This window comes from Oncorhynchus mykiss, chromosome 18 (assembly GCF_057628025.1).
Source record: "Oncorhynchus mykiss isolate SJ-2025 chromosome 18, ASM5762802v1, whole genome shotgun sequence".
In the NCBI taxonomy this organism is placed as follows: domain Eukaryota; kingdom Metazoa; phylum Chordata; class Actinopteri; order Salmoniformes; family Salmonidae; genus Oncorhynchus; species Oncorhynchus mykiss.
Window position 1 is genome coordinate 82588323 of NC_143039.1, and position 11747 is coordinate 82600069.

Sequence of the window (11747 nt, forward strand, 5' to 3'; positions counted from 1 at the left end):
ATGTATGGGTCAGTATTATTTCCTTCACCTCTCTTTCCTGTAACATGTCTACATGGACCGTAAATTAACTCTGCTTCTTTTTCATCATCAAAAGAGCCAACACTTCTGTACTGGTACACTGCATGTGAAACTGAACATGACGCCACCTAGTGGAGAAAACAAAAACCCAGGATGTGTTTGACCAAGTGTTGTTGGAAAGAGAAAGTTCCAGAACAGTTTCCATTACAGAGCTCTGCCACCAGATGAAGCAGATACTAAACAAGGCCAACTTTATTGAATGTTATATTACATCATTGGGGCATGAATGCATTTTCCAAGTGTACAAATTATGCTGAGGAGTTTGATGTGAATTAGAAAACAAGTCACAACATGTTTCAGCTTGGATCATCGCTGTCAAAAATGATGGGTTTGATCAGCCAAAAACAAAGCATTGATTAGAACTAGAAGAGAAGAATGCTACAGACCTAACACCAGATCAGGGATCATCTTCAACCTCTCACAGCTGGGAATGGACATCTGCTCCATTCTACCCAACATTCAATTATAAACTAAAAGGAAACAATGATAGAGATTGTGTCTATTTCTAGGTAATACACAGGGAGAAACTGGAAACTAGGATGAAAGATCAACAAAAGAGACATTAGGCATTTAACAAGAGGGGTTTGTTTTCTGTTTGAGGGTGTGGATAAGGGAGAGAGGGGGGGTTTGTTTTCTGTATGAGGGTGTGGATAAGGGAGAGAGGGGGGGTTTGTTTTCTGTATGAGGGTGTGGATAAGGGAGATAGGGGGGGGTTGTTTTCTGTATGAGGGTGTGGATAAGGGAGAGAGGGGGGGTTTGTTTTCTGTATGAGGGTGTGGATAAGGGAGAGAGGGGGGGTTTGTTTTCTGTATGAGGGTGTGGATAAGGGAGAGAGGGGGGGGGGTTGTTTTCTGTATGAGGGTGTGGATCAGAGAGAGGGGTTTGTTTTCTGTATGAGGGTGTAGATGAGAGAGAGAGGGGTTTGTTTTCTGTTTGAGGGTGTGGATAAGAGAGAGAGGGGTTTGTTTTCTGTGTGAGGGTGTGGATAAGAGAGAGATGGGTTTGTTTTCTGTGTGAAGGTGTGGATAAGAGAGAGATGGGTTTGTTTTCTGTGTGAGGGTGTGGATAAGAGAGAGATGGGTTTGTTTTCTGTGTGAGGGTGTGGATCAGAGAGAGGGGTTTGTTTTCTGTTTGAGGGTGTGGATAAGAGAGAGAGGGGTTTGTTTTCTGTGTGAGGGTGTGGATCAGAGAGAGAGAGGGGTTTGTTTTCTGTTTGAGGGTGTGGATAAGAGAGAGGGGTTTGTTTTCTGTGTGAGGGTGTGGATAAGAGAGAGATGGGTTTGTTTTCAGCATTGACAGTTTGCCTTAAACAAGGAACATAGCTGGGGTCTTCAGTGGGAGTCCGGTTCAGATGCCAGAGTCAACATCGACCAGCTCTGGGGGCATTGGTGATTTGGGGTGTTTACTCTCAAAATGCTGCTTGAAGGTTTTGGGGTCCGGCATCTGTGACTGTAGAGGCAATACAAGGGACAGGGGCCTTAATCATTTCCATTCAACTTATTTCATAGGATTATGTTGCTATTTCAACTGAAAGAGTCAAATACCACAACGACAATTGTGTTAAGTAACAAACCATTAAAAATAATGCATGATTGAGAAATCTGGTTGGAAAACAAGAGCTGCTGTATTTGGGAAACTGTATGAACAGAGCTACAGTGGATCGGCAGCTACGCCTGGACTACAGCGGATCGGCAGCTACGCCTGGACAACTGTGGATCACCATGGTCATATTCACTAGACAAACAGAAGAAAACAGGAGGGACAACCTTCTTTCCAAAAATAAATATTTGTTTTTCATTGGAAAACAGTACTACGTTTTACACTAATGAATACGACCCGTTGATCTTGCAACCCAACTTCAAAATGGTTTGTAGTCCCTGATTGAAGAGCAACCACTTGTCTTTAAGGAACTCACCAGGCAGACACCGCAGGTGTGCACTAAAGCTGCCTTTGCGGCCGTCTTCTGATCATGTCCCTTGGCCTTCTTGGCCTCCGCTTGTTTCTTGGCATTCTTCTGCTGAGACTGGACTTTTTGATGACCACGTGCCATGTCTGGTCCTAGAGCTGGAGGTACAAGCCAACAGGCTGGGTGAGTGTTACTGAATAGGTTGTTATCAATAAAACCTCACACTACGCTGCAGAGTGTGCGTTGGTCGGGGGGGGTACTGTGTGAGCGCGGGCGCTGTGTGCGTTGGTCGGGGGGGGGCGCCGTGTACGTTGGTGGGGGCATGTTTGTGGGGTGTGTGAGTATTAAGTATCCAGAGGTGTAAAGTACTTCAGTAAAAATACTTTAAAGTACTACTTAAGTAGTTTTTTGTGGTATCTGTACTTTACTATTTATATTTTTGACAACTTTGACTTCACTACATTCCTAAAGAAAATAATGTACTTTTTACTTAATACATTTTCCCCTGACCCAAAGGTACTCAAAACATTTTGAATGCTCAGCAGGACAGGAAAATAGTCCAATTCACACACTTATCAAGAGAACATCCCTGGTCATCCCTACTGCCTCTGATCTGGCAGACTCACTAGACAGAGAACATCCCTGCTGCCTCTAATCTGGCAGACTCACTAAACACATATGCTTTGTCTGAGTGTTGGAGTGTGCCCCTGGTTTGCTTAATATAAGGAATTTGAAAAACTTTTACTTTTGATACTTCAGTATATTTTAAACCAAATACTTTTAGACTTTTACTCAAGTTGTATTTTACTGGGTGACTTACTTTACCTGGAGTCATTTTCTATTAAGGTATCTTTACTTTTACTCAAGTATGACAATTGGATACTTTTTCCACCACTACAAGTATCTAATTTGCATAAAGTAGTAGTGTTCCCAAACTGGCGGCCTGCGAGGCGAATTTGGCCCGTAGGTGGTTGTATTTGGCCCCCCAAGTTCTGAGCAATTTCTTTGATATTTGAAAAAAAAAAAAAAAGATTTCTAATTTTCATTGTTGGACATAAGAATCTGTTCTGAAGTATTCCCACACAGAGAAACACGTGATTGTATACAAATGTAAGCAAGGTTTGAAATTATTGTTTTTGAGTACTATTATATCTGTTTGGGCTTCTTGCGATCAATTCGCAGTCTACCGCAGCCCCCCGACAATCCGCTCAAGAAAAACAAACAGCCGCTGCTTAATCTAGTTGATAAACCCTGAAGTAGTATAAAACCTTGTATTGTAATTTCAGAATTTGTTTCAAATTGTGGTGTGAGTGTTGGTGCTGTGTGAGTGTGTTGGTGGGATGTGTGTTTTAAGTATATAATTTGCATAAAGTAGTATAAAAAGTTGTTTTCTAAATTCATAAATTGTTTCAAACGTCTGTATAAAGCATTATCACCCTACCTTACATTATTATTGGTATAAATAATATGACCAACCAATGTAAAATGGACTGAAATTACCTTAAGTATGTATTCTGTACTGCCTCATTTGCAAAGTAAATTCCTAATTTGCATCCTACAGCATTTCATAACATGGCCAGGGCAATATACATTATTTATTAATATAACCATATGCCTGAGCTTGATCTGTTAACGTTAGCTCAAGGTGAACATTGTAAACGTAGCTACAAAAAAAAAGTATGAATAGCTAGCTCGGTTACGGTCTGATCCACGAGGATATCGGCTAACGCTAGGTAGCTACGTGGTTCGCTAGCTAAATACTACTCACATAGCTCTGGTCCATTGGCCGACGACAACTGCTCGTTGGGACGATACGACGCATGCGTGTGGATCAACGCTAATCCGTCAATTTCGCATTTTTTTGGGGGGGGGCGACACCCTTCGCACAGTGAAAACAACCTTCCCAAGTAACATCTGTACTTTAGACTGTCACGAAAGTATATTGAATATCCAGTCATTAAACTAAATTTAAGAAATAAAAATTCGGAAAGGGCAGAGGCAACTCATTGTCATCGCGCGATGGATCAGAGCTAGTACGGACATAACCAGACAACTTGGCTAGTTACCGTTGGTTAGCTGGCTAGGTTAGCTAGCTAAACATATAGCTACCTAGTTATCTAGCTAGATATGGGTGATAACCCCAAATACACCGCACTGTGATGACTCACAAAACGAGTGAGAAGAACGTTAGTTATCAGTAACGTTATCTTTGACTGAACGGCGGTTGGTCGTATGCTAGCTGGCTAGCTAAATAATTAGCGCTAGCTCTGTTGTTAGCAAACATGCTAAGCTTCCAGCTGACCATATGGCAGACTGGCTAGATAGCAACGTCCCGGTTTGTAGTTGATAAAGGCATTCTGTTACATACGATAAGGTGCGCTAATGCTAGATTAAATACAATAAGAATTGTCGAATAAATGTAGCTGGCTAGCAAGATACTATACATTACCTCAGTCTTGGCAACAAAAAAAAAAGGTCTGGATGGCAACGCTGTTCAAAAGCTTCACGAAAATGTGGCACACAGCTGATGTGGTTAGCCAAGCTAGCCTCTTCTTCTTCTTTGGTATTATGGCGGTCCGCAAACAAATCTTATAGGTGCATGCCGCCACCTACTGTATTGGCTGTGCATCAGCCTGCTATTCTGTATGCATTCATTACACTTCATGAAAAAATTGTCTCCTCATCATTAGTCCACTACTTGGCCCTGGCTGATCCTACACCAGGCCAGCAGCCTGGGAGGACGGGACACTATCGTTCAAAACACCTTGCAATTCTTCTGCAGTAAAATTTCGTACACCCATGAACTTCTTTGTAGCTGCCACCACAACATCTATCCTCTGTAATTTAACTTCCATTCCTGCGGTACAGTTAACAACCATGGCCATCAACGCCAAAAAAACAAACCTTACTGAAGCACATGTTACTCCTATCACTCTCTATTGACCTCTGCCTACTCACAGGGATCTCACCCTGGACCCATCTTCCTCTACTACTCTCTTTACTGCCTCAGCATACAACCTCTTCTGTATTACTTTGATCCTGACAACCTCAACCTGACTTTCTATCACTGGACCCCTCTGATCTCCAGCACCATTGGTACCCCTACAGTTTACACACACAACTTTGTCTAACGATACTACACATTCCTTTGTCTCATGTCCTCCTGCAAACTTCTCACATATAGTAATCTTCCTCCTACACACTGCTGCCACATGACCATAAGCTTGACACCTGAAACACTGTAATGGGTGTGGGACAAAAGCTCTCACGGCATAACTAACACATACTAACTCGACTTTATCTGGTTAAAACTCTGCATCAAAACTCAGTAGTACATACAGTGTCGTCTCTGTTTCACCACGCTCACCACCCGGTCTGCGCCGCACCAAACAGCGTGTGTCACGGATACTGGGAATCTTCAACTTCAGTTGGCCCTCAACACTTAATACCACTACAGTGATAACTATTTTCAATGGCTCTCTGCTCCAGAGAGGAAAGCAAGTCACAGTCATAGTCCCCAGTCGCGTGATGCGGAATGCACGCTCCCTCTCGACGGCAGAAACGCAAAAAAACAACACAATTCCACTTCGAGTCACTTTCACCGACCCAACCTTCCCCAACCTCTTGTCCACCTAACCTGACACCACATATGGATCAGTCAGAAAGCAAGGATCCATTCTCTGAAAAACGAAAAAATATATATTAATCACCATCAGAACAAGGCTCAAACTCGGTGGTCTTCACTGCAACTGCCACCCCTGTTAATTCATACTCACTCTCATCATGTTACATTTTCTTCTGCAGCAGTCCATATTTACTCTTAATGTGATCCACTTTCTTCCAACCTCCATGGGTTTCCCTGACTCCATCTCCAAGTCCGACAATCATTTGGGCGAACCCGCCATCTTGTCATCTTGTCATTCTAAGCTAGCTAGCTGGCTGACCAACATATTTGTCACATGACTCTTTGTGGCAAATTAATCAATTCAATTTAAGGGTTTTATTGGCATGGGAAACATAAGTTAACATTGCCAAAGCAAGTGCACTAGATAATAAACAAAAGTTAAATAAACAATACAAATATACAGTAAACATTACACTCAAAGAAGTTTCAAAAGAATAAAGACATGTCAAATGTCTTACAGTCTTACATCGTTACAGTGTTGTAACGATGTACAAATAGTTAAAGTACAAAAGGGAAAATAAATAAACTGAAATATGTTTTTTTTTATTTACAATGGTGTTTGTTCTTCATTGGTTGACATTTTCTTGTGGCAACACAGCACAAATCTTGCTGCTGTGATGGCACACTGTGGTATTTCACCCAATAGATATGGGAGTTTATCAATATTGGGTTTGTTTTCGAATTCTATGTGGGTCTGTGTAATCTGAGGGAAATATGTGTCTCTAATATGGCCATACATTTGTCAGGATGTTAGGACGTGCAGCTCAGTTTCCACCTCATTTTGTGGGCAGTGTGCACAAACTGTCTTCTCTCTTCTCTTTCTTAATAGCAAGGCTATGCTCTCTGAGTCTGTACATAGTCAAAGCATTTCTTAAGATTGGGTCAGTCACAATGGTCAGGCATTCTGTTTAGGCCCAAATAGCATTCCAGTTTGCTCAGTTTTTTTGTAATTTTTTTCCAATGTGTCAAGTAATGACCTTTTTATTTTCTCATGATTTGGTTTGGTCTAATTGTGTTGCTGTCCTGGGGCTCTGTGGGGTCTGTTTGTGTTTGTGAACAGAGCCCCAGGACCAGCTTGCTGACTGAATCAACACTGCCTCTCTCTTTTGAAGTTTCAAATCAAATCCAATTTTATTGATCACGTACACATGGTTAACAGATGTTAACGCGAGTGTAGCGAAAAGCTTGTGCTTCTAGTTCCAACAGTGCAGTAATATCTAACAAGTAATCTAACAAATTCACAACAACTACCTAATATACACAAATGTAAGGGATGAATAAGAATATGTACATATAAATATATGGATGAGTGATGGCCGTATATGACATAGGCAAGATGCAGTAGATAGTATAGAACAGTATTTACATATGAGATGAGTGATGTAGGATATGTAAACATTATTAAAGTGGTGTTATTTAAGGTGACTAGTGATACCTTTATTAAGTCCATTTATTAAAGAGGCCAGAGATTTGAGTCTGTATGTTGACAGCAGCCTCTCTATGTTAGTGATGGCTGTTTAACAGTCTGTTTAACAGTGATGGCCTTGAGATCGAAGCTGTTTTTCAATCTCTCGGTCCCAGCTTTGATGCAAATGTACTGACCTCGCCTTCTGGATGATAGCGGGGTGAACAGGCAGTGGCTCGGGTGATTGTTGGCCTTGATGATCTTTTTGGCCTTCCTGTGACATCGGGTGTTGTAGGTGTCTTGGAGGGTAGGTAGTTTGCCCCTGGTGATGCGTTGTGCAGACCACACTACCCTCTGGAGAGCCTTGCGGTTGAGGGCAAGGCTACATCCCAGCCCGACAGGATGCTCTCAATTATACATCTGTAAATGTTTGTGAGTGTTTTAGGTGACAAGCCAAATTTCCTTAGCCTCCTGAGGTTGAAGAGGCTCTGTTGCGCCTTTTTCACCACGCTGTCTGTGTGGGTGTACCATTTCAGTATGCTTCCTCTGCTGTTTCCTGAAGTCCACGATCATCTCCATTGCTTTGTTGACGTTGAGTGAGAGGTTATTTTCCTGACACCACACTCTGAGGGCCCTCACCTCCTCCCTGTAGGCCGTCTTGTCATTGTGGGTAATCAAGCCTACCACTGTAGTGTCGTCTGCAAACTTGATGATTGAGTTGGAAGCGTGCATGGCCACGCAGTCATGGGAGTAAAGGAGAGGGCTGAGCATACACCCTTGTGGGGCCCCAATGTTGAGGATCTGGGAGGTGGAGATGTTGTTTCCTCCTGGGGGCTGCCCGTCAGAAAGTCCAGGACCCAGTTGCACAGGGCGGTGTTGAGACACAGGGTCTCGAGCTTAATGACGAGTTTGGAGGGTACTATGGTATTAAATGCAGCGCTGTAGTCAATGAACAGCATTCTCACAATGGTATTCCTCTTATTCAGATGGGATAGGGCAGTGTGCAGTGTGATGGCGATTGCATCGTCAGGGGACCTATTGGGGCGGTAAGCAAATTTGAGTGGGTCTAGGGTGTCAGGTAGGGTGGAGGTGATATGATCCTTGACTAGTCTCTCAAAGCACTTCATGATGACAGAAGTGAGTGCAACGGGGCGACAGTCATTTAGTTCAGTTACCTTAGCTTTCTTAGGAACAGGAACAATGGTGGCCATCTTGAAGCATGTGGAGACAACAAACTGGGATAGGGATTGTTTGAATATGTCCGTAAACACACCAGCCAGCTGGTCTGCACATGCTCTGAGGACGCGGCTTGGGATGCCGTCTGGGCCGGCAGCCTTGCGAGGGTTAACACGTTTAAATGTTTTACTCACATTGGCCACGGAGAAGGAGAGCCCACAGGCTTTGGTAGCGACCCGTGTCGGTTGCACTGTATTGTCCTCAAAGTGAGCAAAGAAGTTGTTTAATTTGGCTGGGAGCGAGACGTCGATGTCCGCGACGGGGCTGGTTTTCCCTTTGTAATCCGTGATTGACTGTAGACCCTGCCACATACATCTTGTGTTTGAGCCGTTGAATTGCTACTCTATTTTGTCTCTATACTGACGCTCGGCTTGTTCCATTGCCTTGCAGAGGGAATAGCTGCATTGTTTGTATTTGGTCATGTTTTCGGTCTTCTTGCCATGATTAAAAGCGGTGGTTCGCGCTTTCAGTTTTGCGCGAATGCTGGCATCAAGCCACGGTTTCTGGTTATAAAATGTTTTAATAGTCACAGTGGGTACGACATCGCCGATGCACTTGCTAATAAACTCACCCACCGAGTCAACGTATACATCAATGTTGTTGTCTGAGGCTATCCAGAACATATCCCAGTCCACGTAATCGAAGCAATCCTGAAGCGTGGAATCTGATTGGTCAGACCAGCGTTGTACCTACCTGAGCGCTGGCGTTTCCTGTTTTAGTTTCTGTCTATGGGCTGGGAGCAACAAAATGGAGTCATGGTCAGATTTGCCGAATGGAGGGCGCGGGAGAGCCTTGTATGCATCGCAGAAGTTAGAATAGCAATGATCCAGAATGCTACTAGCCGTGTGGCGCATTCGATATGCTGATAGAATTTAGGAAGTCTCGTTCTCAGGTTAGCTTTGTTAAAATCCACGGCTACAATATATGCAGCCTCAGGATGTGTGGTTTCCAGTTTACATAGAGTCCAGTGAAGTTCTTTCAGGGCCGTCGAGGTATCTGCTTGGGGGGGAAATACACGGCTGTGACTATAATCGAAGATAATTATCTTGGAAGATAATGCGGTCGGCATTTTATTGTAAGGAATTCTAGGTCAGGTGAAAAAAAGGTATTGAGTTCCTGTATGTTGTTGTGATTACACCGTGAGTCGTTAATCATAAGGCATACATCCCCACCCTCCTTCTTACCAGAAGTTGTTTCTGTCGGCGTGATGCGTGAAGAAACCGGGTGGCTGTGCCGACTCTGACAACATATCCCGAGTGAGCCATGTTTCCGTGAAACAGAGATTGTTACAATCTCTGATGTCTCTCTGGAAGGCAACTCGTGCCTCATTTTGTCCACCTTGTTATCTAGAGATTGGACATTGGCGAGTAATATGCTCGGAAGTGGTAGATGGTGGGCTCGCCTTCTAATTCTGATCAGTAGGCCACTCCGTCTGCCTCTCCTGCGGCGACCGCGTTGCTTTGGGTTGCCCTCTGGGATAAGATCCCATGTCCAGTGTGGAGGTCCGAACAAAGGAACCACTTCGGGAAAGTAGTATTCCCGGTCATCGCTTTTATATCCAATAGTTCTTCCCAGCTGTATGTAATAACGCTTGAGATTACCGGGCTAACAATGTAAGAAATAATACACAAAATAATACATGAAACATCAAATAACTGCATAATTTCCTAAGGATCTGAAGCGAGGCGACCATCTCTGTTGGCGCCATCTTGATAGGAAAATTCACATTGCATTTGAAGAAATCTAGATTAATAGTTGTATTTTTTAAATGTTTTTCCATCTAATATTAGAATAAGCATAAGTGGCCTAACATGATTATTGTGTCAATACTAGTGTTGATCTTTAGTGTTTTTGAGGCCTACTCCAAAGCACTATGTGCAGAGGTCGGTGTATGACAGAGAGCAGAGACGGCTGTCGACATCCAAGGGCCAGCCATGCTGCCCTGTTCTGAGCCAATTGCAATTTTCCTAAGTCCCTTTTTGTGACACCTGACTACATGACTGAACAGTAATTCAGGTGTCCAGGTGCGACAAAACTAGAGCCTGTAGGACCTGCCTTGTTGCTTGTAGTGTTAAAAAGGCAGAGCAGCGCTTTATAATGGACAGACTTATCCCATCTTAGCCACTGTTGAATCAATATGTTTTGACCATAACAGTTTACAATCCAGGGTTACTCCAAGCAGTTTAGTCACCTCAACTTGCTCCACGTTATTTATTACAACATTTAGTTGAGGTTTAGGGTTTAGTGAATGATTTGTTCCAAACACAATGTTTTTAGTTTTTTTAATATTTAGGACTAATTTATTCCTTGTCACTCATCTGAAACTAACAGCAGCTCTTTATTAAGTGTTGCAGTCATTTCAGTCACTGTAGTAGCTGACATGTATAGTGTTGAGTCATCCACATACATAGACACACTGTCTTTCTTCATAGCTGGTGGCATGTCATTAGTAAAGATTCAAAAAATTAAAAGGCCTAGACAGCTGCCCTGGGAAATTCCTGATTTTACCTGGATAATGTTGGAGAGGCTCCCATTAAAGAACACCTTCTGTGTTCTGTTAGACAGGTAACTCTTTATCCACATTATAGCAGGGGGTGTAAAGCCATAGCACATACATTTTTCCAGCTCCAGGCTGATTGATCATGTCAAAAGCTGCACTGAAGTCTAACAAGACAGCCCCCACAATCTTTTCATCATCAATTCCTCTCAGCCAATCATCAGTCAAGTTCTGTGCTTGTTGAATGTCCTTCCATATAAGGGTGCTGAAAGTCTGTTGTCAATTTGTTTACTGTGAAAGAGCATTGTATCTGGTCAAACACTATTTTTCCAAAAGTTTACGAAGGGTTGGTAACAGGCTGATTGTTCGGCTATTTGAGTCAGTAAAGAGGGCTTTACTATTCATGGGTAGCGGAATGACTTTTGATTCCCTCGAAGCCTGGGGACACACTTTCTCGTAGGCTTAAATTGAAAATATGGCAAATAGGAGTGGCAATATCGTCCACTATTATCCTGAGTAATAGACAACAACAATTTGTTCACCTCTTCCACACTCACTTTACGGAATTCAAAATTACAATGCTTGTCTTTCATAATTTGGTCAGATATACTTCGATGTGTTTTGTACCTACACAGTAGTTGCTATTAGTTGTGTATGATGTGGTATAAGGTTAAAGCAAGCAGCTCATTCCACAAATTATCAGCCAGGGGCATCCCGAGAGAGAATGTTACAATCTCTGATGTCTCTCTGGAAGGCAATACTTACCCTGATTTCGTCCACCTTGTTGTCTAGAGACTGGAGATTGGCGAGTAATATGCTCAGAAGCGGTGGATGGTGAAGTAGGAGAATATAATACATTAGATTTGGAAAAAGATAATACCAAGAAAATAACAACCATTGTTTAGTATTTTTTTTAAAACATTTTTACTATCATCTTTGA

General features: G+C 42.8%; 1 protein-coding gene across 1 annotated transcript; it reads right to left on the reverse strand.

Annotated features, from left to right (window-relative positions):
• Positions 1 to 216: 216 nt before the first annotated feature.
• On the reverse strand, positions 217 to 4495 carry znf706 (zinc finger protein 706). The gene is made up of 3 exons (XM_036953671.2): positions 4434 to 4495; positions 1994 to 2142; positions 217 to 1527 (listed from the first exon to the last, which is right to left on the reverse strand). The coding sequence occupies exons 2-3, from the start codon at positions 2126 to 2128 to the stop codon at positions 1426 to 1428; spliced, it is 237 nt and encodes a 78-aa protein (XP_036809566.1). The 5' UTR covers positions 2129 to 2142; positions 4434 to 4495; the 3' UTR covers positions 217 to 1425.
• Between the last annotated feature and the right edge of the window lie 7252 nt (positions 4496 to 11747).